The sequence below is a fragment of the Lepidochelys olivacea genome, assembly GCF_965140295.1.
Source record: "Lepidochelys olivacea isolate rLepOli2 genome assembly, chromosome: 1".
In the NCBI taxonomy this organism is placed as follows: domain Eukaryota; kingdom Metazoa; phylum Chordata; order Testudines; family Cheloniidae; genus Lepidochelys; species Lepidochelys olivacea.
Genome location: NC_140411.1, coordinates 251,125,823 through 251,153,437, shown reverse-complemented (window position 1 = coordinate 251,153,437; position 27,615 = coordinate 251,125,823). Strand labels below are relative to the sequence as shown.

General features: G+C 42.6%; 1 protein-coding gene across 2 annotated transcripts in view; it reads left to right on the top strand.

Moving 5' to 3' along the window:
- Positions 1-7,253, top strand: part of HIPK2 (homeodomain interacting protein kinase 2) — a 182,283-nt gene extending 175,030 nt beyond the window's left edge. For both annotated transcript variants that reach the window (XM_084646693.1, XM_084646692.1), the window contains exons 13-15: positions 579-826; positions 1,859-2,019; positions 5,147-7,253. In XM_084646693.1, the coding sequence (XP_084502819.1) occupies positions 579-826; positions 1,859-2,019; positions 5,147-5,614 (877 nt within the window). In that variant the 3' untranslated portion in view covers positions 5,615-7,253. The remainder of the gene's footprint in view (positions 1-578; positions 827-1,858; positions 2,020-5,146) is intronic.
- The last annotated feature ends 20,362 nt before the right edge of the window (positions 7,254-27,615 follow it).

Here is a 27,615-nt window from a genome sequence, read left to right as displayed (position 1 = left end):
ATTTTCTTCAGCTGTCCTTTCGTTTCAAGTATGTATGAATATATATGCTGTATAGTGCATTAATAAATATAAAGTTGTATATTTTGTAAAAATGGAATTTTAATCATATGAAACCTCACTGTAACATCTATTATTAAATCTTTGCTGTGGGAGGGAGGGAGACACTGCATTTCTGTGTGAGTGGTAAGAAATGCAACTTAGTGTAGTGTGATCTACTGAGCTTCTCCTGCTGAGAGGTAGTAAATAGCTTGGAAATAAGTCTAGCAGGCTGTGTGAGCTCTATTCTAAGGTGTGCATGTAAGCTCAATTATAAGATCCAGACTCAGGATTTTACTCAGTCCTTGCTCAGACAAAACTCACGTGACTTCAGTGGAGGTTTGCCTGAATAGTAAGAAGTGAGTTCAGGAGCACAGGATTTGGCTTAGGTGGCCCTGATCTGGCAAAGCACTGAAGCACATGCTTCACTTTAAGCCTGTGAGCACCCCGGTTGTTAAAGGAGCAGGCTGAGGATGGAATGGAATGTTGGTATTCAGACAATTCTTGCCTATTCACTATCTTCCATGTTGTTTGATTTTCAGCACCCTATCCAAGCAAAGAAAAAACGTCATCAGCTGTGTCACAGTGCACGATTCACCCTACTCCGATTCCTCCAGCAACAACAGCCCCTATTCAGTGCAACACCGTGGGGCACACAATAATGGGAACACCTATGATACAAAAGGGGTACCAGAGACCCACTACAATGGGAACCCCCGAACTATAATCGTGCCACCACTGAAAACCCAAGCCAGTGAGGTGTTGGTGGAATGCGATAGCCTGGTACCAGGTAAATTGCACTTCTTCCCTCAAGAAAATAATAACAAGAAATAAACAACAATCTTGGAAGAATCTCACTCTTCGGGTTCTTTAAAAAATAGATGCTATGCACCTTCTCTCCCCCAACACGCCTGGCACAGCTGTTCTTGGGAGGCGTGGAGCATTATTAACATGTTGCACGGAGGCACTTCAGTGTAGCTGGGAGTCATAAGGGCTACGTTTTTTCTCGGTTACATCAGCGATTGTCGGAGAGCAGAATTTGGCCCCTAGTGCAGACATTGATATCGAGGGCCCTTACACCAGCTTGAGCCAGGCTTGCCATGTAAGGTTATATATTTATTCAAAAATGGGCAAGAGTTCCTTAGATTGAAAGCTTTTTTTTTTTCATCCAAACCTGCTAACGTTTCTGGGGGAACAGGCTCCCCTGGACTGGGTGTGTCAGGTTCGCTCACCCACCTTCAGAGCCTCCGCTGTTCTGGAAAACACGCCGGATCAAAAAGGGCTTTCTTCTGTGGTTCCTGCCTCCTGGCGCCGTGTTCGGAGCTGTGTGATTGTCCTTTTGTTTCATACATTGCAGTTGCGAGACTGTGCACCAAGGTGCAGAGCGTGGGCTCTCCCTTGTTCTCCCTCCCTATTCACAGTGAGGCTGGCCAGGTTAAGGGTTTTCCTTGCTCTGCATTCCAGGCCTCTATCTTTTCCTTTCTCTCCTTAGCATCTGCCCACTCGCCTCCTGCCAGTCCCCAAGCAGAACACTTTCTGGCACTCCTGTGGGTTCTGTAAACCAGCCTCCAGACCCAGTTAGAGATTCACATAGTGGAGTTTGTATTGTTGCCTTGGGGGCAACTGGCAGGCCCATGTTTGTGAGCTCCCAGAGGTACTGTTAGGTAAGTACCTTCCTATAGCTAGGAGGAGCCATTTTCAATGCACCCTTTCTTATGCGCCTCTTTCCACAGGCCACCCAGAGACGATTCAGTGAGGGAAGGGTTGGTTAGATGATGTAAGACATTATTTAAGAACAAATGTGTTTTCTTTGCTGTCACAGTCACCACCAGTCATCATTCATCCTCCTACAAGTCCAAGTCCTCCAACATCGTGACCTCCACCAGCGGTCACTCTTCAGGGAGCTCGTCTGGAGCCATTGCCTATAGGCAGCAGCGGCCAGGACCACATTTCCAGCAGCAGCAGCCTCTTAATCTCAGCCAGGTAAGGAACCTGGGAAGGAGGCAGCAAGTAGGCCCCACAAAAATGTGCCATCTAATGTGTATTTTGACATAGTATCTTCCTTATGTAACCCACACCCACTCAGTGTAGTACTCTTTTGCCCTCTAGTGGTGTGTAGGACAGAGTTACGTCTTTCAGCACAGAGAAGAGGGGCTCATGCTTTTAGAACCAGAAGTCCCCAGTTCAATTCCCACTGCTAACAATCCACACAGGGTTGCACATACATTGAACATACAAATTATCTGAAAAGTCAAAACGTTTAACCTTGAGAGAAAAGAGAAGTAACATTGACAGGCAGGTCTGTGTGCTGATTATAGGGGAGAATGGAGGGGGAGGGTATACGAAAGGGGTGGGGATTCATCTCAATTATAGTCAGATGTCAAGACAAAACCTTTCGAGTGAGGTTTGAAGGGAGGGTGTGACTGGCTGTTGGGGTGGAAGACATTTCCATTCAGAGGTGACAAGTGGAGTGGGCATACAAATTGTGGCCAGCCAGAGATGTAGTGTAGTCAGAAGTCCATTTCAAGATCACTTAATCTGGGCCAAGATTTAGGCAGTCCCTGGTGGGTGACAGCAGGCTGTACCAGATGTGTCTCTGAGTCAGAGCCGGAGAAGCCCGGTGCTGCCCAGCAGTCTCAGTAAGAATATTCTTTGAGTTTACTACATCTGAGACCCATCTTGTCTCTATTGCGAGGTAATGGCAGTCAGGAGGGGACAGCAAAGATGCCAAGATTTCAGGAGTGGGAAGCTCTGAGAACTCAGAGGGCAGTGTTGACTTTGATACAGAGCTGAATAAAAGAGAAGCTGTTCAAAAAATGATAACATTTTCTGGCAAAACCCGTGTTTCAAAATTTAGCTGAAAATTTGAAAAAATTTGACTAGCTCTAAATTAAAAGTGAGTGAAACTGGTGAAAAGTGGAGATGATGGGATCCTGTTTACAAGAATGAGAGTGTAGTTTGGCTGCAGCATTCTGGACCCTAAAGATTACACAGGAATGATTTAGGAAAATGATAAAGGAGAATTGGAAAATAGAAGTAAGAAAGATGGGACAGTGTCATTCTTGTTTGGCAATTGTTTTCTAATTCCTGTTTTCTTGGTTATTTAATACTTTGACTGCCAGATTGCACAATAGTCATAACTGACTGAGGAAGCGCTTTGGCACCATCATGCAATGTAAGGAACCAGCTTAGAAAATTCCTAGTGTTTGGGAAGAACATATCTTCTCTCCTAAGGCAAGAACAGCAGTTACCTTTGTTCAAGAAGTTACAGCTGATTACATAAGAGTTCTGAGAGAGGAAAGTCTTCAGGATTTGTTGGGGCTCAGGGTTGCTGGGGGTGTATGTTAGGCTTCCAACCAAGGAAATGAAAGCAGCAAAGACCACCGTTATTAAATCAATACATAAATCAATACAACTGCCTCTGCCCATGCTGGACTCCAGGGCTTGCAGTTCAGCAGCTTTCATCAGTGTTAAATTCACTGTCAAATTTTAAAAAGATTTGTCTGAATCTAGCCATGGATCTCATAGTAGAAATTCTTACTGCATCACTGCGATGCAAGGTTGTGGGAGTCTTACTGGTAGCTGCCCTTCCAGGCAATGGGGAGTGCGGTCTTATGATATTCTCTGGAGAACTGCTGTGGTGGACCGATGGAACATAGGTTTTGGAGGGACCCTGTGCAACCCTGCTACTTCCAAGGGAAGTTTACTGTGACATTGAGAATTTGAGGAGGAGGGGAAAAACACATGAGAAATTGTGACCCCAAAACCCCTCAGAATCTCCTGATCCTGGTGTGTCCATTCTGGCTTGTCAAAGAATGTCATGTGAGGTCTTAAAAGAAAGCCAGGATCATGATGGTCATTAATAGCATTGTGAAATGTATGTACAGACACTGTGTAAGGAGTTATGTCCGTATACTGGAAATATGTTCTGAAATCTGTATCAAGGCAGAGTTGACAGACAGGTTTTCTGTCAGACAAAAGATGTTTATTGACTTATCTCTCTGTCTGCATGTAAATTAAGCATTGTAAGCCAACACAAAGGAAGCCCTATTTACATATGAAATCAGTGGGTGACGCACTGGAGAATAAGTCACAGGGCTTTATCCTGCCTCTGGGTACAGACAATGAACTTTGGGAGAGATAAGGAGAAGGCTAGAAAGGCAGCCCTTTATCTGCACCTAGGAAATAATTAGGCAGTGTGATTGTATTCCTGAAAATGGGATCACAACTAAACTTGATTGGTTGAAATGCTGCAAGGGTCATGTGAGGGGAGGTTAAATTCTTTAGACAGAAGGTTAGCCTGTTAAGTTTAGTCTCTAGAAACCTGGTAGCCCTTTTGTTTCCATTATCCTTACTGTCTCTCACTCTCAAATCTTTGATGATAACCTTATTGTTATTTTCTATACACATATCTCAGTGCTGTGGTATTATACCTGATCCTGAGTTTAGGGTTCAAAAAAGAAGTAGCTAAGTTCATGGAGGATAGGTCCGTCAATGGCTAGTAGCCAGGATGGCAGGGATGGTGTCCCTAGCCTCTGTTTTGCCAGAAGCTGGGAATGGGCAACAGGGAATAGATAACTTGCTGATATCCTGTTCTGTTCATCCCCTCTGAAGAACCTGGCATTGGCCACCGTTGGAAGACAGAATACTGGGCTAGATGGGCCTTTGGTCTAACCCAGTGTGGCCGTTCTTATGAGTTGAATCATTCAAGCTGGTGTGCACTCTGTTCTCTTGGGGACAGCAGACCTGGTATTTCTGTGGGTGTTCAGTGGAGAAAGAGCTGAACTCTACAGGGGAACGCTTCAAAGGGGTTCAGAGTCTGGGGTGCCCCTATTGTTAACCTTCAAGGAAAAAAGGAAGGGCTGGCATAACCCAGAGGCGAGTGCTTGGATTGTGAACAGGCTGGAGGTGTCGGGAGCAGACTCCCACTCAAGCATAAGCAGGTCTTCCCCCAGGAGGCAGGGAGCTAACAAGGTGACTTGTACTCCTGGGTGCCTCGAGAACCATCACAGAAATCACCTTGGCTCTGGAAGGAGCTCACTCCAGGGCCTAGAGGAAAAGAACAACCTGTTGTCCTCTAACTGTCCTGTATTGTGCTCTCTTTGTGCAGGCCCAGCAGCACATCACGACTGATCGCGCAGGGAGTCACCGGCGACAGCAAGCCTACATCACTCCAACAATAGCTCAGGCTCCGTACTCCTTCCCACACAATAGTCCCAGCCATGGTACGGTCCACCCCCACTTGGCTGCGGCGGCAGCGGCTCACCTTCCCACCCAGCCCCACCTCTACACGTACACCGCCCCTGCTGCTCTGGGTTCCACAGGCACCGTTGCTCACCTGGTGGCCTCCCAAGGGTCTGCTCGTCATGCTGTGCAACACACCACTTACCCGGCCAGCATTGTCCACCAGGTTCCTGTCAGCATGGGCCCTCGGGTTCTGCCATCACCCACCATCCACCCAAGTCAGTACCAGGCTCAGTTTGCCCATCAGACCTATATCAGTGCTTCTCCCGCTTCCACAGTCTACACTGGATACCCACTGAGCCCCACCAAGGTCAACCAGTACCCTTACATCTAAACACTGGAATGAGAGAGAGAGAGAGAGAGAGAGACCCGCAAAGAGGGAGTGAGGTGGCTGTTTTTATACTGAAGAACATGACAAACAATGCAATGGGAGGCTCACTTGAAACTTGAACGAAGGAGACTTTAAGGGAGAAATGAGAAAGGAAAGAAGGAAAGAACTAATTCTACACTTTTTATTTAAAAAAAAAAAGAAAAAGGAAAAAAAAAAGAGTGAGAAAAATAAAACAAATACAAAACCATTTTGCACCAAACTAGAGGGGGGGAAACAGATGGACCCAAAGTGGGTCCTGTTTTTGGAGAACTTCACCAATAGACTTTTAAAGATTATTTTAATCTGATAATGAGCTACATTTAGGAATTTGTTGTCCAGAACACCTAAAACAAAATACATTAGATTTTTAACCCAATAAATCTACGGATTAGGGATTTATCCAGAATTTCAAAGGGATAATGCCCCATTTTTGCACTGGTCTCTGTAACCCAAAGGTGTGTGAAGTGTTTTCCATGGGGAAGGTAAAGGGAGGGGAGTGGACAGGGGTAGAGGGGGGGAAGGGAAGGATTGTTCCATCACTCTAAATTTCAGACCTAGCACTGATACGCTTAAAACGTTTACACACAAACAAGAATACGCACCATTTGTCAAGATCAGAAGCATTTGGAGCTATTTTTCCCTTTCTGTGAGCACCCTGGATAAATCCCTGAGAAATGTTATTCTTAAAAAATGTCTCTAATAGTGTATGTTAGATTTCAGTTTCTTTATTTTATTTTATTTGGAAATTTTCTTTTTAATCCCCAGCTCTTTTAGTGTAGGAGTAGAAAATTTCGCTGGCCCCTTGGTAGAATGTAGCACTATACAGTACGTACACCCTTTTTACTATATTGTGTTGAACTTCAATGATACCAATAGACTATTCCTCAATGTGATTGCACAAAAACAAAAACAAAAAAAAACAAAAAAATATAACATAGGCATGTAACAAATGTGATTGTCCAGGTATGTATGTGTGTGTGTGTGTGTGTGTGTGCGCGTGTGCTGATGCTGCCTTCTCTCTGTGGTGTGTTCCTCAGCACAGCCATTACAACTGTCACAGTCTTAGTTTTACATCATTCCCTTGTAGTGCCTTACCGAACTACAGATGCGGTTTAAGGGTTTACTTCCACTGGTACTCCTAGAAACTGACTGAGGCTAGTCAGAATTTCATCTGAGCTCTTCTTTTGTGGTGGTGTTGATTTTCTTCTTCGAGGTTATTTTTCTGCCCCTGTTGTTACTCTTTAGTCATTTGCCGATGTGCAGGGGTCAGGAAGGCTTGTGGGGGCTAGAAGGACATACCCCAGATATCTGTTTAACAATGTACAGGCTAGAAGTGACCAGATTGGTCATGAGACCCAAATGTAGCTGCCCAAAGAGTCAAAGGTTTTGTTTTTGGGTCTGGGTTTTTTTTTTCCCTTTGGGAATAAAAATTTCCCTATCAGTAGTTTAATTCTCATTCTGCTATTTGCTAACATTCTTAGAGGATTAGAAGAACAGATTCCTCCCATCCTTGCTTTACAAAGCTCTAGTGCGTTACATTGCCTGAGTACTATGTCAGAGAGAAGGGGGAGTGGGGATTTGATCCATCAGAGGGGGAATGCTTAAGGACACTTCCAGTAGAATTCCATAGATGGGGGGGGGGGGGGGGGAAGAAAGCAAGAGAATGAGAGAATTCAGTCTAGAGAGTTAAACTCAGGTTTCCTGAGTGAAAAGAGAAAATTTTGAGACATCAAGGCCCTACCCATTGTAATGTAGTTCTGACCGTGTTCTTTCCCCTCCCTCATCCCATTTGTATAAAAGCTGTAGTAGAATGCTGTTTGAACTTGGTGAAAAAATTCTTGCTCTGGATCCTCAGCTTCAAAGGAACTCTAAACAGTCTTGTTTTCGGGTAGGTTTCCAAAGAGAGATTTTCTTATAGCTGAGAGGGTTTAGAGGGAAAGGGCGATAAAAATGGGTGCACCATTGCATCAATACTTAGAATTTCATATGTACTTGTGGCGGGGAGGGGAGAAGAGCCTAAGAAGAAGAAGGTTTGGTGGTGTGTTCCCATCAAAGATTAGGTCTGCATGGCCACTCAGTGCCACTATAGATCTACCTAAACCGAGAGCAAGGAGTGTTTCAAGGTTTACTGCAAGATGCTAGAGAATGGCAGGTCAATTGGCACAGTGAAGAGGGATGGATCCCGTGGATGGAGTTAAGGAAAAGGTCTCTCGAGAGAAACTGGCAAGGCAGACAAGCACTGCTGTAATATCTGATCATGAGCATTTGTCCAGCCTTGAAGAAGGAAGGGATCTCAGTATGCATAGATTGGGCAAGATTATTTTATTTTGGCAAACCATCAAGTATCCCTCATGTTTGCCATTTCAGATTCATAAGCTATCCTTGCACTGTTTTATTTTACCATCTCTCCCTCGCTCCCACTAAATGTAATGTAAATCAGGATCTGATCTCTCAGCAGTCCATGCACCTTACATTCTTCCTTTAAAAAGACCACACTTTCCCATTTATCAAAGCCAGGAAATTCCCTATTCTCCCTGTACGTTTCCGTTGCATTCCTCTCATGTCCCATTGGTTCAGGAATGAAAGCGTCATGCTGCTTGTGTCATTAAAAGGAATAATATTGTTATTTTACTGTATGATTGTTCTGATTATTATTATTATTTTATTATTATATTTTACTCTGGGTTTTAATTGCACACGCATTCCTGCATCTTTGTGTTATTTTTCTCTTAGTATTATTATTGATGTTGTTTTGTTAATTTTATTATGAATAGTTTCTCTTCATCAGTGGCATCAGAGGGGTTGCTGTGCCTGTGAGAACTGCAGGAAGAGAGGAAGATAGTTTTGTTCTGAGAAGACAAACTGCAGAGAGCATAGAGGGATCAGGGAAGGGACATGCCATAAGGACGTGTCCTTTAGGGATGGAATATTATCCCACATGGCACCCCTGCATTTCAGCACAATGCCAGAAACTTTCCCTTGGAGGCAGAGACCAAACAGCAACTCGCGTCATTTTCTAGCAGCAGGGCTGGATTAAAAGAGCATGAGGGCCCAGGGTCCATTAGGTCCAACTCACCATCACATTGTAGCAGCTAGTGTTTGCTGAGGCACTTGTGTGAGACCAAGACCAGGCCATGTTCCCATAAGCCCTTTAATTAACCCAAGCTGAGGCTAAGTATTAGAGCTCAGTTTCCCAGAGGGGCAAACAAATGGTTGGCTCCTCCGAAGGTGCCCTATCTACCCTCCAAGCTCTGAATGAGAGAACCCGAATGGAGGAAAGAATGTGATCCCCAGTCCAGTCACTGGATAAACAACACTGGCAGACACTGAAGATAGTAGCTTGTTAAAACCAAGCAGCAGGAATAGCAAGGTACCTGTCCTGTTCTACCATTTCTGAAGACTAAAGGTGTGTCCATATGGCCAAGATATTTGGCTCGTGTTTCTTCCTCCTTGATATAGCTGGTCTTTTAATTATTACTTATGAAATTTTATTAAGCTTTTTTGTTGTATGGAATTATGTTTTCAGTTACATCTCCCACCCTTATTAAAGCTGTGGGTGTAGAGTCTGTGTAAAGGCCTAATTCAGCAGCACTTTTAATCACATGCTTGAGTGCTTTGCTGAATAAGGATGGACTTTAAGCACATGCTTAAAGTCAAAATATTTGCTTACGTGCATCACTATATTTGGGGCCAATAAAGCAGGGAAGAGAGGAAGGGTTGGTTTTAATCTCACTTACCAGAATGTTTGATTTATTTATTATGTTTTGCCTGTGCCCAGGTCTTTCTCGTTCTTCCACTATGCACGAATCTGATTTCTGTGGCAATAGGGTGACAGAGCTTACGACGGTGCATTCTGTGATGTGAAGGAATGCATTGCAAAGTGGAAGAGGCAGTTGTTGGTCCTGTTCATGCTGAGAGCAGAGTTGGGCTAGCTATGGTTCTGATCCCAGTGCAGTCAGAAGCAGTGTTGCTGGAAGGGGTTGTAATAAGGATGAACAATGTATCCGTAATATTGTGTTTATGTTGCAATGCTAAGTGAGGACTGAGTTTTCTGCTGGGTAGGGAGACACAAAAAATGCCTTTCCCTCTCTCTCTCTCTCTCTCTCTCTCTCTCTGAAAATATAGTATGGTAAGGGCAGTACTGTTAGCCACACAGAGGGGAGACAATGTTAGTAGAGGAGCTAAATTCTTGGCAGGCACACGGTTGGTGCTACACAAGTAACAATTGCTGAATTATTTAGCTTGCAGAGACCTTTGGAGTTGAAAATAGGATTGATGTGTTTTGGAATGAGCTTGGGGTTCTTTGTGTGTGTGGAGTAAACTGCTTGGAAACTTGAGGTGGGAGGTGAATGGTTCAGTACTGGAAGTATTACCGGTGGTTCCTGGTTGGCAGTGACCCCTTTCCCCATCACAGTGTCTTGCTTTCGTCTGATGCTGGAAACAGGAGAGGTGAACAGACATTGCCTCTCTTAGAGCTGGACATTCAAAGTGCTGCTATGAAACCAGAATATACAAAGAGGTGGAGGGACTAGTTACCTTGAGCAGAATGAAACAGGATATTGGACGAGCTAGAACTTTTCTCAGTGTAGACTGGGCCAAATCCAGCTGTTTGAAGAAGGAACTACAATTGCATTCCCCTCAGTGGAGTTGCACCTGCTTATACCGGGGCTGCATTTGACCCTCTGGGGAGATTTTTACTCCCTCACGCTCCATAATAGTTCTGTCAAGAAACATTCCAGCAAAGGGACACTTCTGTTTCTGTCATGCTTCTTTTTTATATTCTCAAGGGATTATGCCTCCGAATTTGGTTTGAAAGAAATTCCATTACCAAACCAGAAGGGAAGATAAAACCCCATGTCTTTCTTTAACCAAAGAAGCTTCATAAAGAAATTTAAATAAAGAGAAAAAGAGACCCTACCCATTACAGATACAGAATTAAGTCCCAGGCCCTGACTGTCAGGCAATAATGACACGCTATGGAATTCTTTCTTTCTTTCCTTTTCATTTCGTTTCTTTCTGTTTCTGTCACTCGTTTATGTTTTGATTAGCTAGCTTCTTGAGTGGAGAAATTCAGTCACACTAAAATATTGCTGCTATCCTAAACTTTAGAGGACATCAAAACCATTATGCTTCTCTCACTGTTGTTGTTGTTGTTATTATTCATAATAATTACAATGTATCTTATCACTGGCAACAATGTGATGTTGAAATTGTGAACTGTGTAATGGGAATAAGCTTCCGTAAGCTCCCCATGCTTCTGTAGTGTTTAACTCTCCTGCTTTTGGACTCTGTTTGCAATCTCTGTGTGTCAGTGCAATGCTGTAACTCCTGTCATGATGAAACCTCTGCAAAGTTGGGCAAATGCAGCAGAAGTGTTTGTGGAAGTGTGTGCAGGTTTGCCATGGTTTGGCAATCAGCCCAGCAAAGGGGTATGAAGTGCTGCTTACGGGCCAAGTTCTGGACCTGTGAGTGCAGGGTCTGACTAAATGTTCCTTGTTCGGGGAGTTCTGCAGCCACTGGGAGAAATAATCCTCTCCTTCCCTGACAGGGTGCAAAGCACCAGTGTGACTCAGGCCATGGGCTGCAGTAGCATCTGTACCCGCTGTGTTCCCCTTCCCCCGTGTGGAGGTTGAGGTCAGTGGATCTGCAGTTGTGGACACTCTGGCCATACCCCCACTGATCCCCAGATCTCCTCTGCACTACTGTAGAGACAGCCTCTGACGATAACTGCTTTGCAATGTGCATGATGTGTGGAGTCCTCCAGATTCCCTCTCTGGAGTCTGGTCCGGTGCATTAGGATCACTTTAGTTCCTCTGCATTTAAGGCCTCAGTTCTTAGAGAAAGGAAAATGGTACTGAGCTCTGTGCATCCAGTCTTTGAGTCCACATGCTGTCATACTCTTTGAAGCCAATGGGAATTTTGCCTGCATGTAGACCAAGTTAAGACTATCAGTTGCGTTGAGCAAAATACCTTTTCTACACACTATTTTACAGCAAAGGTCACAAATGTTTGTCACACTACTGTAAGCTATAGTGTCTTGGCTCGTTGCTGTAGTATTGTCTTTAAGAATAGGTCCAGCCCATGCTGCCTGCCCTGGGTTCCAGGTACATACTATGTCACCATTAGATGCTGTGATGCCAGCCCTTCAAAGTTTGCCATTATAGTCTGTTGCCACCCAGAGGCTGCAGCCCTGCCCAGCCCTGAAGCTACTTAATTGCGTTGGGCAGTGTCACTGCAGGGTTAGAGTTCAGACCAGATGGCTAATTTGGAACTCAATCCTGCAGGTGCTTATGCCCGTGAATAACTTTCCTCCACTTTGGTCCCAGAACATTACTGGAATCACTCACGTGTGTAAAGTTGCTCAGGTATGTAAATGTTTGCAGGATCCAGCTCTAGATAAGCAGACAAAGACTGATCTCAGCAAACACAAGTTGCTCTCATAGGAGAAGGAAACACACGTTTTGCATCAAGTGTGAAATTTGAATGGGGAATTAGCTTAACTTTTCAGGAGTCTTACGAAGCATACTATGAGGCTTTGCTTTCTGCCTTTATAGAATCAGATTGAAATTTACATTTCTCACGTACGGGTTAGCTTGTCCTTCCAGTTTTAGCAGTGCTGCTATAACAGACTCTTCATGTGCGTATGAAGGTAAAGTTTTTGTTTTCAATCTTTTGCTTGTCATAGTTAATCCAAGAAAGGCAATACTAAAGGTATATTTTTTCCAAAAATGATATTTTTTACTGCACTGATAAATATTGTGACATCTCTGATCTTAAGTCTTTAGCTGTAGGGGGAATTATGTGCAGATTCACATAGATCTTGTAAATACTTGTGTGTGGGTCTGACAGCCAGGGACTTTTTTTTTCTTTCTTTCTTAAAAAAAATAAATACAAATAAAAATCAAAAGGTTTCCTCTTTGAGACGGAAAGAGATGGACAGCAATGCTGAGAGCAAAAGAAAAGCTTATCCCACTTTCAGAACATAGCCAAGGAGCTTTTGCAGTGCTGGCATGGAGTTGATGATAATGCGGACATGATATTGATTTTTTTTCCAGTGAATTGATTGGAAAGGAGTAAGTAAGTTAGAAAAGCTTTGGTCTGGAATTCTGATCAGAAATGCTGTTCATCAGCCACATGGCACCTCTTAGGGTTTTGTTATATTTTGTCTCTTAATTCATCTTTGTCGACTGATTCGAGGCTTGTTTGCCTGGGTTCTAGGTTGGTCTATATGTGTTCTACTGTTCTAGAACTCATTGACTCCATTGGAAGCAAACCCATCTGATCAGGATTCTGGATTCTGATTGGTTGCAAAGGTATTCTGGCGCTATGGTAGAATACCTTCCGTTTTTTAAAGAAGGATTTAGATACTTATATTACACAAACTGTGACCTAATGGCAATAATTACCTCAAATGTGGGCATTCATCCTGGTTTTAGCCTTTTTGAAAATATGTAGCCAGCTTGAACTTGGGTTTCAAAGACTATAAACTTTGTATGGGCGGAATAATGATAAATGCCCACCCTGGTCATTGTTGCTTGAATGAATTCTGAAGACCGTGATTCTTTAAAACAAAAACAAAAGAAACCAAGGAATAGATTACTCTTTTATGTATTGTAATCAATTGTTAAAATGCACATGTAAGTATATATGTTTATAGCTACTGTAAAATGCTTTGGCCTTCTAGAAGTTATTTAATGAGTCACATTTTAAACCAATATGAACTGAATAACAGACTGTGGCTACTTAAAGAGTTTTCTGGCTACATTTTATAGTTATTACAGTGTTTTATAGTTTACATTTAAACTGGTACTTTTTAAGGGAAATTTCTGTTTGTAAATGACACCTTCAAAAACTCAATACAGCTGCCTCTATTTTTTAATTTTGCCCTTTTAAAACAGAAAAGAGCAGGTGTGTCTTTATTATGTATATTCTGTTTTGAGATATAACATAGTATTGGAAAGTGAGTTCTGATCAAAGAATCCACCTTATTCCAAAGTATAGTTAAAAAAACCGCTCCACACATACTGAAGTATAGTCCAATACATGAGCTATTTATTTTTTAATAACAAACTTTAATGAAATTCCTTGGGTTGAAGCATGGAGCACAATACTTCCAAATCAACTATCCTCTGTAGGACCATAACCTGGATGAAGATACCTGTATAATGAGAGAGAAGGATATTCAAAGGAAGGGCTGTATTGTTTTGTTCATAACTCATTAGCTGAACTATTGATTCCTGAACTAGTGAATCCCTATTTTGTTTTGGGATTGTTGGTTGTTGGTTTTTTTTTGTGTGACAGCCACTCAGAGAGGCAATGCTGTAATTTGGCCTTCATTCTGTTCATCCCTTTATACAAGTGACTCCACCCTAGAAACATTTTGAACCAGTGAACTAACTACAAAATCCACTGACCATCTCTCTGTAAACTTTATTAGCGAACGGTGGTACCCTTTGGTGTTGTTTTGTTGTTATAGGTTGTCGTATATTTTGCATTTTGATGTAACCTCTTCTCTTTTTTTCAGTCTCACTTCACCATGAGTATCTGTCTAGTTTTGTCTTTGTTTTCTTTCAGTTGGGTAACCAATGAACACAGTGTCAATGTCTTGCTGGGCAAAGTAGTACTTTTAGATAATAAAAGTACCTGAATTGGCATTTTAAAAAAAGTCTGTCTGAAGTACTGAGCTTCAGTTGTGGCGCTCAGGTAATCTCAGCAAAGCTCCTTGCATCTTTCAGTGAGGCCTGACACAGCTGCACTGTTGATCTTGGCAGTTGAATGAAGTTACTAGAAAACAACAGTGATACTTTACAGTTAGGCCCCTGTGCTGCTGCTGGTAAAATCAGTGTCCAAACTTCCCATTGACTTCAGTGGGAGCAGAATTGGTCCCTAGCCCCTCCAGTAACTCCATTCAGTGCCAGGTACCCTCACTGTAACTCACATTACCAAAGCGATAACTTATCATGACTGGGGTTGCCATTTGGTGAACTAAATCGAGGACTGTTAGTAGCCCTTGGGCAAACTGGAAAATGTCCACCCCCTAACAGGCCACAGTCACAGAATCAACAGTCACTAACCATTTTGCTGACCTCAGCAACAGCCTGTTCTGCCTCGTTGTGGCACGAGCCAGTCCTGGAAATACCAGCTCGATTGGTTGAAGGAGCTACAGAGTTTTTTAAATACTTTGGCTTGGAACTTGTAAAGCAAGAAGGGGTTTCTAATACTGGCAATGCACATCCCTTACAATCTGAATGGTTACATATAGCACTTCTGTCCTCAAAAAGGAAATAAAACATTCTTCAATGCTTCCACATTTGGTGGTTACATACAACACTTCTGTCTTTTTTTTTCTTTATTCCTTATTTGTTTGGTTTTGGTTTTCATATTCTTAAAATGATACTTCCATGGCTATTCCAGGGCACAGCCATTTCAGTTGTAGAAAGTATCTGCTCATCCCATGTGTTTCACCAACAAAGTAAACAAGGCATTTTGGGGGTATCAGATTCTACTTGCACAGAATTGGAATGTAGCTTGTATATTCTATACCAAACCAAATTTCTGAGAGGAGAGGAAGTGTAATGAATAGCTTTATTAAAAGGAGAGTGAGAGAGAGAGAGAGAGAGAGAGAGAAAGAAAGAAAGAAAAGGCATCTTGGAAGTTGAAGAGTCTAGACGAGGGTAGCTAACTAAAACTAAGAGGTGAAACAGTTTTTCTAAATAGTGAAATCCTCTTATAAAAAGGGGAAAGTGAGAAAATGTTTTATATTTTTTGACTGTCCACAAACCCAATGTACTCTAGATGGAAAGTGGAAGTTAGCATACGCTGTGCCAGAATTGTAAAGAAGAGAGGAAAAAAAAACATGAAAATGTTGTAAAAAATGCAAGGGAAAAGATGCCCTCTGGCCCCCACCCAGAATCTTGGATGGTTCTTTCTCTACAGTGTCATCTCAGCCCAGTAACCCCATGAAAGCCCTGATCCGTTGTGTTCCTCCACTGTGCGGTTTCTGTAATATGAGTGTTAATTTTTGTGAAAATTGTATGCAACAGTATTTTCTTGTGTACTGCTTTTTTCCTATGTGAATTGTCCCTCTTTTTTTCTTTTCCCTTTTTGTCTTTTTCTTTTTCCCCCACCCTTTTATTTTTGGTAAATATGTATTTCTTCTTTTTTAAAAAACAAACAAACTGATGTGTTGTAGACCTATATGTAACCTATTCCTTAGGCTCATCTTATAGGTATGTTATAAGAATGGATATTTTACTTGGCTTTAGAATGTTTTACAAGAAAACTAATTCTTAACCAATCAAGTTCTTGCTACTAAAAAAAAATGCTTGTGTTTTTCATCATGACGTTGTGTGCTTCTAATTAATAATCATTTTCGTTGTAGAAAAATGGAGTGAATTTATATTAGTCTTGGAAACTAATAATAGCATTGTAAATTTATGAGATGATTTTAACAGAAAATACATTATAGAAGAATATAGTTATTTTAATTGTAATATTACTAACCGTAGGGTGAGAAAGGAGGTCCCGTTGTGGTGAACTATGTTATAGCTTGTTATTCACGGTTTCTTTTTGATCATTTTTTCGGTCTCTGAGGTGAAACGAGTTATTAATCAGAATTTGTAAACTCACATATGCATATTGTATATGTGTAGAAATGTAATCACACTTTGTCTTGGAATTACATTAAACTGTTTTAAGTCACTGCAAAGTCCATGTCTGTCTGCCTGTCTTCCCACTGGCTAGGATTAGGTGTGAATATTATATGGGGGGGGAGGGTTGGTTGGGTGGGTGGTTGCTTTTTAACAGCCCTTGGAAGTCTTTGGAAAAGACTAACTTCAAAGGGAAATGTTTTTTTTTAAGTGACAGTTTTTAGATTTGCAAGACAAATTAGATAAATATGATCTTAAGTAGTAGTGCACTGAGCTCAAGCTTCACCAAATCTAAGCAGATCTAAGCTTCACCAAAATGTGAGGGGGTGCTCAGATCTGAGGTTTGGATTCAAATCCTTCTCTAGTTCCCAGGCACTTTATATTATTCTTATTGGTCTGTGGTACTTAGAATTAATCACAAGTTTGGTTCTTCTCTTTGTTGCCTGTGAACTGCATTTTCTTCCTCTCCCCTCTCTAGGGAGTTCAGCTTCACATTAAAGAGATCATCTAGACTATACACCATTTGAGTGATCACATCTCTCCTAAAGCTGCTGCCCACCAATATCTGACATCTGGGCTGGGTCAGATTTCATCTCTAGCTTCAGTAAGGAGCAGCCTGGTGGCAGGATTTGTTCCGTAAAAGGTCCTCTATTGCAAAACATCATCCTGGAGGAGATCAATCCGTGTCCCCTCAACAACCTGTTACAGTACAAAACCCACCTGTTGGGGTTGGTGCCATTTCCTTGATATGGGGGTTGATTTTTTGAGGCTCTTGGGTTTCCTTGCCTCCAAATTTGTTTAGTTTTGTCAGGCTACATATTCTAGCTAGTGGCTTCTTCAAGTAAATTTTAGTGTTGTATACTTTGGCCTCTCCTGGGGGGTGCTTATCTGCCTTGCCATATACATCTGATCAACGGGTTTAACAAATAATGTCCCTGGAATTGTACAACACCAAAGGTCAGTGGTCTTGAGCTCCTAAATAAATCCTGAGGTGACACAAAAGGTGTTTATCCACAATAAATGTTTTGGGGCAAAGCCAAGACTCTCATTTTCCCGGCTGACCCTAGGACAACATTCTATCTCAGAGATTTTCTGTCTAGAGCATCAAATGAGTGGTATAGCTTTTGTCATCTTATCGGTAGCTGTTGGAGCAGGTGAGCAACAGGAGCTCACAGCATCAGTCTACCAGCTGCCTTTTACTGGGGTAGATTCTGTTGCAGCAAAGCAATTAAAGCAAGTCTATCCCTACCCCCTTACCTTGAAATTTGTGCATGGGATTTAAAAGCATGTACTTAAAGTTAAGCATGTACCTAAATGCTTTGTGAACGGGGATGGTTTACTGGACTGGGGTCTTAAAGAAGAGACCTACCGGGGCAGATTCTGATCTCAGTTACATGGATGTAAATCCAGAGTAACTCCATTAACAAACATAGAGTTGCTCCCTATTTACATTGTAACTTTAATATTTGTTTTAATAAAACATACTTGTGTAATTTTAAAAAAATTTAATTTCATTGTTGGAGACATAAATAGGATTAAAATGCATTGGAGTCTAGGAGTGTGATTTTTTTTTTTTGATCAGTTGTTCCCAGAGGGAAACTAATTTCCATAGCTCAGCAGGAATACCTCGAATGCACCTTTTCATGACTCTTGGGATGGCAGGGAGGAAAAGACCAATGAGTTTATAACTTACAGACAAAAGGCTGAAAGTGTCCTTAAAGGACAAAGAACAAAGACCCAAATTTGGTCTGTAGACTTCCTAGCACCAGGGCATAAGGATACCTTGGGTTTAATTCCCAGGCTTGTGTTCTGATCAGTAACTTGCTCTCATCTCAATTTGTATGTGCCTAGGTTTATTTAATGTTCACTGGCTGAAATTCTGACCCTGTTGAAGTCAATGGGAGTTTTGCCATTCACTTCCAAGGAGACAGGATTTCACCCACTATTTCTATCAGGAATTGATCCTGACTTGATCTCCCTCCTCTCAGTGTGTGTGCTGTGCTGGGTCAGGGATGTGGAAAGCCCAGAATGCATAGGGACCACCATGTTTGTACTGTGCAAAGGGAAGGCCATGCAGGAGCTTGGAGATATCCCCAACACACTACTGAGTAGTGCTCAGCAATGGCTCCCTCTATGGCACCATAGAGGGGGTGATGTATGGGTGAGCCAGAGATGTGGAGCTTGGGTCCATAAACTACCTGGATCCACTGCAACCAATGCTGTGAGGGAGTGACAAGCTGTGAAGCTGTTGCTGTATAACCCAGGGACTGTAGTACTGTGCTGGTCAGGTGCTTTTCAGACTGGGAAGAGTCTATCCCTCTACTCCCATGCAAAGCTGGTTTATTCAGGGTGGGAAAGGTTTTCTCCAAAGACAGAAGGAGGTGCGTGTACACACATGCACGTGCTAGGGTTGCAAGGTGTCCAGTTTTCGACCGGAGCGCCTGGTTGAAAAGGGACCCTAGCGGTTCCAGTCAGCACCACCGACCGGGCTGTTAAAAGTCTGGTTAGTGCAGGGCTGGCATGCTCTCTTCCTGGCTCCGTGCAGCTCCCCAGAAGTGGCGACAAGTCCTCAGTTCCCTCTAAGCTGCATGGCTGGGCGGCCTCCCAGCAGGCTATCAAGTGCCACGTAGTTCAGGTGTCCCTCCCCCCACTTCTGCATTGCTCCTGCCCTCTGCTGTGGAGCTGCTCCTGGAAGCCTCCTGCTTGCTGTGCGGGGGGGAGGGGGGGGGAGAAAGGGGAAGGACAAGAGAGGCGCTGATGTCAGGGTATACGTCTCTCTCCACCTCTGTACCCCATCTCCACAGAGCGGGGAGGTGGTGGGGGGAGAGTACATGACAGACCTAGATGGAGGGAGCTTCCTGGCAGCTGCTGTTGTGTCTGAACGTGCTGATCTACTTAAAAGGGCAGTGTACATAAAGTGGGGCAGCGTACTTAAAGGGGCAACATGCATCTCTGTCTCACACGCGCACACACACACATTCATACTCGCCTCCCAACACATACTTGTATTGTTGTTGTTGTTACTTCTTGATACTTCTTTCAAAGTGTGTTATTTTAGTTTTTTAACTGGTCTATGCATTTCATAATTTTTATTTCTCTCTTACGCTTAAATTTAATTCTTTGAGTAGTGAGTTCTAAAATGCCTAACCTACCCTAGCTGGAGTAATTATCCCTATGGTAATTTTAAAAAAATATATATTATATCTTGGTTTTTTTGTTTCTACTGATAATGCACATCCGCACATTACCTCAATATGGTGCACATAACAAAATTCATTCCACACATGGATGGAAAAAATTAGAGGTAACACTGGACTAGTTCCTTGACTGCAAAGCATAGGGGCAACCAGGAAAACTTCAGCCAGTGAGAGCTGCAGGGGCAGCACCTGTGGACAGAGGCAGTGTGAAGAGCCCCCTGGCTGCCCCTCCACCTAGGAGCTGGAGAGACATGCTGGTCACTTTTAGAGAGCCACTCGAGGTAAGTGCCACCCAGATCCTGCACCCCATACCCCTTTCTGCACTCCAAACTCCTCAGCCCTAGCCTGGAACCCTTTCCTGAACCCCAAGCCCCTCATACCCACCCCTAGCCAGAGCCCTCACCCCCCCTTGCATCACAACCCCCAGCTCGGAACCCCCTACCACACCTTGAACCCCTCATTTCTGGCTCCACCCTGGAGCCCACACCCCCAGCTGGAGCCCTCACCCCTCCTGCACCTCAACCCCCTGCCTTAGCCTGGTGAAAATGAGCATGTGAGAGAGGGTGTGGGAGAGCGAGCAAGCAACAGAGGGAAGAGGGAGATGGAGTGAGCAGGTCCTCAGAGAAGGGGCAGGGGAGGGAATGGGGGCAGGGCGAGGGTGTTCCATTTTGTGCGATTAGAAATTTGGCAACCCTAGGCCATGTGCACTCACGCATGCACATGGAAGTGACAGAAAGATTAGCATGAAATGATGCTTTAAAGACAGAGGCCAATATTTTTAAAGCTGGGTGTCTAAAGTTCCGCTCCTAAATTCATTTCAACAGAAGTGGCCTGATTTTCGTAAGTGCTGAGCTCCTATGGGCTTCAAGTGACATTCTAGGTGCTCAACACCTTTGAAAATCAGGCTCCTTCCCTTTTGGTTTCCAATTATGGGGTTAGGAACATCACTCTGGACACCCACTTACAAAGCTTTTAAACTCTAATCCTTTGCTTTCTGATTGTGCAGCTAGATCCAGCTTATTATTCTAGTCAGCCCAGGGCCAGTATGCCTAGGTCAGCGTTTTTCTGTCATGCAGCTTGCTTTTCTGTTTTCTGCTGTGAGGTTGTTGTGTAAATAGTGTGCAATAACTCTAGAATTTAAGAGCTCCCTGACTGCACTGTACATCAGGGTCTGTGCTATCAGTGCCTGAAACCTCCTGGCGTCAGTCCAGTTCAGGAGTGGAAGACTGTTCCAAAGCAGTGTCACCACATTGCCTGCAAACGTCAAGCTGACTCATGAGGACCACGACAGACCCTGGACACCATATTCTTTAACAGTGTGAATTATTAGCCTGACTGCGTGTTGCATATTAGTCCAGTAACAAGGCCTAGTAATAACAAATGCCAGCTGTTTTAAACATGCTTAACATCAGCGTGTTTTGAAAACAGACATTTGGAACTTACTCAGACACATACATCTCTGATGCAATCCAGGTCTAGCAGACAGTCATGCAGGGACTATACCCTTCAGTTCCATTAAAACAAGCACAATTGCACTGCTTTGTGAGCTTGTTAAACACAAAAGGGTCGTTTTCTTCCCCTTTTATTTACAAATTTGCAGAAATTACGAAGTGTAATGTCACAGAAAAAAGTTGTAAAAAGAGAACCACCCCAGCACTGTGTATTTCAAAAGCACACTGATGGAGCCTTGTTATAAAACGCAAATCCCCTTTAGACACATGGGGCAATTTAAAAACACGGGGAAAGAATTCATAAACAAGCAGAAAATAAAACTTCAGTTAGAAAGAGTTAAAACTGGAAATAGCCAAGCTGACACCAGGAACAACATCCCTGTCTCTTTAGGGGCTCTCGACTGGGCCTAAGGAAACCCGGATTCTATTCCCAGATCTGTCCCTGACCTTCTGGGTGACCCAGCGCATGTCACTTCACTGCTCTGTGTCTGTGTGTCCCCTTCTGCCCTTTGACTGGACTATCTATTTTGGTTATAAACGCTTCAGGACAGGGTCTGTGTGTGTACAGACCCCATAGGTTCTGGATCTAGGGACACTGGGGTGCTGCCACACTCCCTGGCTTGAAGTGGTTTCCATTATATACAGGATTTACAGTTTGGTTCAATGGCTCTCAGCACCCCCACTGTACAAATTGTTCCAGCGCCCCTGACAGAACCTGTCATCTTGGTGGTGACCTGTAGTCACTACCATAATACAAATGCTCTGAAATGCTTCCAGTTCCCTATGCAGGGCCAGTCAGGCAGAACTGCAGGGTCTCAATCTGTGGATGAGATGATGGGGCAGGGAGGAGGGGTTTAGATTTATGAGGAACTGGGGAAACTTTTGGGAAAGGGGGAGCCTATACAGGAAGGATGGGCTCCACCTAAACCAAAATGGAACCGGATTGCTGGCACATAAAATTAAAAAGGTCGTAGAGCAGTTTTTAAACTAAGGGCTGGGGGAAGCCAACACGTGTGGAGGAGCACCTGGTTTGGACAGAGCCAACCCTTAGGGGAGGATCTATTAATGGAGATTCTCTATGTCCTAGTAAGGAGGAGAGGATGGAAGATGATAAAATACAGGTAGGATCTGATGAGAAACAGTTAAATGAAAAAAAGTCCCATTCAGTTACATCATGTAATGGCAGACAGCTAAAAAGTGACAAGTTTTTAAAGAGCTTATAATACAAATGCTAGAAGTCTAAATAATAAGATGGGTGAACTAGAATGCCTCGTATTAAATGAGGATATTGATATAACAGCCATCACTGAAACTTGGTGGAATGAGGATACTCAGTGGGACACAGTAAACCAGGGTACAAAATATATTGGAAGGACAGAACAGTTTGTCCTGGTGGGGAGTGGCACTATATATGAAAGTAAGCATAGAGTCAAATGAAGTAAAAATCTTAAATGAACCAAACTGTACCATAGAATCTCTATGGATAGTAATGCCATGCTTGAATAATAAGAATATAGAAGTAGGGATCTATTACCAACCACCTGACCAGGATGGTGATAGTGACTGTGAAATGCTCAGGGAGATTAGAGAAGCTATAAAAATAAAAAAATCAATATTAATACGGGATTTCAACTATCCCCATATTGACTGGGTACATGTCACCTCAGGCTGGGATGCAGAAATAACATTTCTTGACACCTTAAATTACTGCTGCTTGGAACAGCTGGTCCTGGAACCCACAAGAGGAGAGGGCAATTCTTGATTTAGTCCTAAGGGCAGCACAGGATCTGATACATGAGGTGAATACAGCTGGACTGCTTGGTAATAGTGACCGTCATATAATTAAATTTAACATCCCTTTGGCAGGGAAAACACCACAGCAGCCCAACACTGTAGCATTTAATTTCAGAAAGGGGGTCAAAACAAAAATGAGGAAGTGAGTTAACAGAAATTAAAAGGTACAGTGACTAGAGTGAAATCCCTGCAAGCTGCATGGAAACTTTTAAAAGACACCATAATAGAGGCTCAGCTTAAATGTATACCCCAAATTAAAAAATATAGTAAGCGAACCAAAAAAGTGTCACCCTGGCTAAACAACAAAGTACAAGAAGCAGTGAGAGACAAAAAGGCATCCTTTAAAAAGTGAAAGTTAAAGCCTAGTGAGGAAAATAGAAAGGAACATAAACTCTGGCAAATGAAGTGTAAAAATGTAATTAGAAACGCCAAAAAACAATTTGAAGAACAGCTAGCCTAAGATTCAAAAAGTAATAGCAAAAAAAAATTAAGTACCTCAGAAGCAGGAAGCCTGCTAAACAACCAGTGCGGCCACTGGGCAATAAAGATGTTAAAGGAGCACTCAAGGACAACAAGGCCATGGCAGAGAAACTAAATGAATTCTTTGCATCAGTCTTCACAGGTGAGGATGTGAGGGAAGTTCCCAAACCTGAGCTATTCTTTTTAGGTGACAGATCTAAGGAACTGTAGAAGATTGATTTGTCATTAGAGGAGGTTTTGGAACAAATTGATAAACTAAACAGTAATAAGTCACCAGGACCAGATGGCATTCACCCAAGAGTTCTGAAGGAACTCAAATGTGAAATTGCAGAACTAATAACTGTAGTCTGTAATCTATCATTTAAATCCACTTCTGTACCAAATGAATAGAGGATAGCTAATGTGATGCCAATTTTTAAAAAGGGGTCCAGAGGTGATCCTGGCAATTACAGGCCAGTAAACCTGACTTCAGTACTGGACAAACAGGTAGAAACTATAGTAAAGAACAAAATTGTCAGACACATAGATGAACATAATTTGTTTGGGAAGAGTCAACATGGTTTTTGTAAAGGGAAATCATGCCTCACCAATCTACTAGAATTCTTTGAGGGGGTCAATAGCATGAGGACAAGGGGGATTCAGTGAATATAGTGTACATAGACTTTCAGAAAGCCTTTGACAAGGTCCCTCACCACAAGCTCTTAAGCAAAGTAAGCAGTCATGGGATAAGAGGGAAGGTCCTCTCATGGATTAGTAACTGGTTAAAAGATAGGAAACAAAGGATAGAAATAAATGGTCCATTTTCAGACTGGAGCGAGGTAAATAGTGGTATCCTCAGGGGTCTGTACTGGGCCTAGTCCTGTTCAACATATTCATAAATGATCTGGAAAAAGGGGTAAACAGTGAGGTGGCAGAATTTGCAGATGATCCAAAACTACACAAGACAGTTAAGTCTAAAGCAGACTGTGAAGAGTTACAAAAGGATCTCACAAAACTGGGTGACTGGGCAACAAAATGGCAGATGAAATTCAGTGTGGATAAATGCGAAGTAATGCACATTGGAAAACATAATCTCAACTACACATCTAAATTAGCTGTTACCGCTCAAGAAAGAGATCTTGGAGTCATTGTGGATAGTTCTCTGAAAACATCCACTCAGTGTGCAGCAGCAGTCACAAAGGTGAACAGAATGTCGGGAATCATTAAGAAAGGGATAGATAATAAGACAGAAAATATCATATTGCCTCTATATAAATCTTGAATACTGCATGGAGATATGGCCGCTGCATCTCAAAAAAGATATACTGGAATTGGTATAAAAGGTTCAGAAAAGGGCAAAAAAAATGATTAGGGGTATGGAACAGCTTCCATATGAGGAGCAATTAATAAGACTGGGACTTTTCAGCTTGGAAAAGAGACTACTAGGGTGGATATGATAGAGGTCTATAAAATCGTGACCGGTGTGAAGAAAGTAAATAAGGAAGTGCTGTTTACTCCTTCTCATAACACAAGAACTAGGGGTCACTAAATTAAATTAATGGGCAGCAGGTTTAAAACAAACAAAAGGTAGTATTTTTTCACACAACGCACAGTCGACCTATGGAACTCTTTGCCAGAGGATGTTGTGAAGGCCAAGACTATAACAGGGTTTAAAAAAGAACTCGATAAGTTCATGGAGGAAAGTCCATCAATGGCTATGGGCAGGGATGGTGTCCCTACCTCTGTTTGCCAGAAACTGGGAATGGGCGACAGGAGATTGATCACTTGACGGTTACCTGTTCTGTTCATTCCCTCTGGGGCACCGGGCATTGGCCACTGTCAGAGGACAGGATTCTGGGATAGATGGACCTTTGATCTGACCCAGTATGGCCTTTCTTATGTAAAAAAATTACAAAAGTTTGACCCCATTTTAAATACCCTAATGTCAGGAAGCCTAGAAATGAAGATTCCAGGGATCCTGAGACTTGGCTGCCCACTATTGCATAACCATTCATCACTCACTGGCATCTCACCCAAGCTGCACCATCCACCCAGCCCTACCGCTGCCTGCTAAAATATACGCAGAGGTCAGAATAGCACAGAGAGAGAACACAAGGGGCCAAAAAGAATAGAGGGGGGACACTTGAGACAGAGGAAGCAGGCGAAAAGGAAAGAGGACTGCTTGGGAAACAGACACTGAGTAAATGACAAGTAGACACAGAAGAAAATGGTGCAGCGAAGGAAGACAGAACAGAAAGGCAGATTTTCCAAGGGGCTGAGCACCCACAACTTCAGCTGAAGTGGATTGGGAGCGGTGACAGTGCAGCACCTCAGAAAACTAGGTGCTGGGTGGGCCAAATTTTTCCAACCAGCCTCTAGCTTCACTTCTACCAATGGATGTTGGGGGGAGGGGAGGCAGGTTGAGGTTTTTGTTTTTATATCTTACACTGATGCTAACATTTGGAGGAACAGTGACCCTGACACCATGGCCTTTGGGAATGAGCTCCTTACGGTTCTTATTGTTCATTGTGGCTGGTAACTTTAATTAGGTTAAAAAAAAGAGGCTTAGACACTTATTTGAATGAGAATAGTATCTGTAGTTGCACCAGCTAGAATAAAATTGCAAGGGCTACTAATCTGCATGATTCAGAGTACAAGATAATCACCATCGGACAGTAAAGAAGAAATAACTTGCATGCACAACCGTTGTATTTTTATTGCACAATTGGCCAGGTGCATTCACTATATGCAGGTTTTTTTTGTCTTCATCAGTAGTACTGTATTTGTAAAGGCAACTGTCTAACAGCACCCTGATCTACTCTAGAAGGGCCAGTGGCCTGTTCCAGGAGGACACGTCTTTGTTTTTTCCATTGCTCAGTTAAAAAAATAAAAGCAAAATATCTTCTGATGGAGAATGTTGATTTTGCATAGGGTAAATTGTAAGAGTACATTCTGCCCCTATTTCCACTGTCATGCACAAGCATATTTCAGGTAATGGTGTCATCGATGAATGCTGCACACGCTCAGACTAAAGCCTACAGGCACAAAGGATTCCTTGATTCAGGCTGCTGGGGAATGAAGACCTTGTCTACACCCACAAATTGTGCCTCTTTAACTATACCAGTATAACCAAAGTGGGACAACCCCTGTACTGGGGAGCTCTCGCTAGGAACTTACTTGGCCCTCAGCACTGCAGTTTTTGAGCTCCTATGGATGTTGTGTTGAAACACTCTTAGGCCTGAACTCCACACAGACTTTGTACCAGTGTAACTATTCTGGGAATGTGTGTGTGATTTCCCCTCCCACCCACCCCCAAAATAGCTGTACCAGAAGAACCCCTTATTGTGGACACAGTTGGTACAAAGAAGCTTATGCTGCTTGATTGTAAAATACATCATGGTGCGTCTGCCCTCTGGTTCTATATATTTTAAAGTAAACATTTAAAGGGTTGTTACCAAACAACACTACAAAAGATCTACTATCAGGCTGGAAAAACAGACAAAGATTTATTGTGGGATCAAAATCCTGAAGCAGTTGTGTAACATGTATGTTCATTCTTTGCTCTGCAATCTCCTCCTATGGCCAGCAGAGGGCTCCCAACTTCTACATGTTGAAGCAATGATGAACGATTGCTATACTGAGGCAATTTATTATTCAATTTATTATTCATACACATGCTCGCTTTTATTCATCAATCCTTTACTGATGGTGGTATTTTTATTTAAATATCACCTCCCTCCCCTACTTCCTCCAATACACTTCAGGATGCTGTATAAAAAGTGCAATATCACAGAACCATAACAAAATCCCTGCTTCTTAAAAAGATGAGCACATCAAAACGTGAGCTCAGATTTTTTTTTAGAAAAGGATTTAAAGGGACGACAGTAAATATAAACTTTATATTAGTGTCTATGAGTGGTGAGGGAAAGCTCCGAGACTGGAAGTGAGTCAGACTTCAAGAGGGAGTGAATAGGTGATGGGAGGTTAATGAGCTAGCCAATTATCTTTATTTTTCTCATACAATAAAAAAATAATTGCCTTCATTGTATTTTATTTATTATCTGTATCCCAATAGCACCTAAAGACTGCAACTCGGGTTTGGGATGGTAAGTAAAGAACACACCGAAGAGAATACAATCTTCCCCCCTCTGCAAAGAGCTTACAATCTAAATATCTGAGATAAGTTTGACTATCATAGCAATAGACTAAGCTTGATTTGTTATCTTTTACATCACACAGATAAGGCAGAAGAATGACAGTGAAATACCACATCCCTTCATTGTCATGTACAATGCAGTTTTTGAAACTCAAGCCACAATGTATTGGCTTAATCCACAATAAGGGAGGTTGAGGTTAGATATTAGGAAAAACTTTCTAACTATAAGGATAGTTAAGCACTGGAATAAGTTACCAAC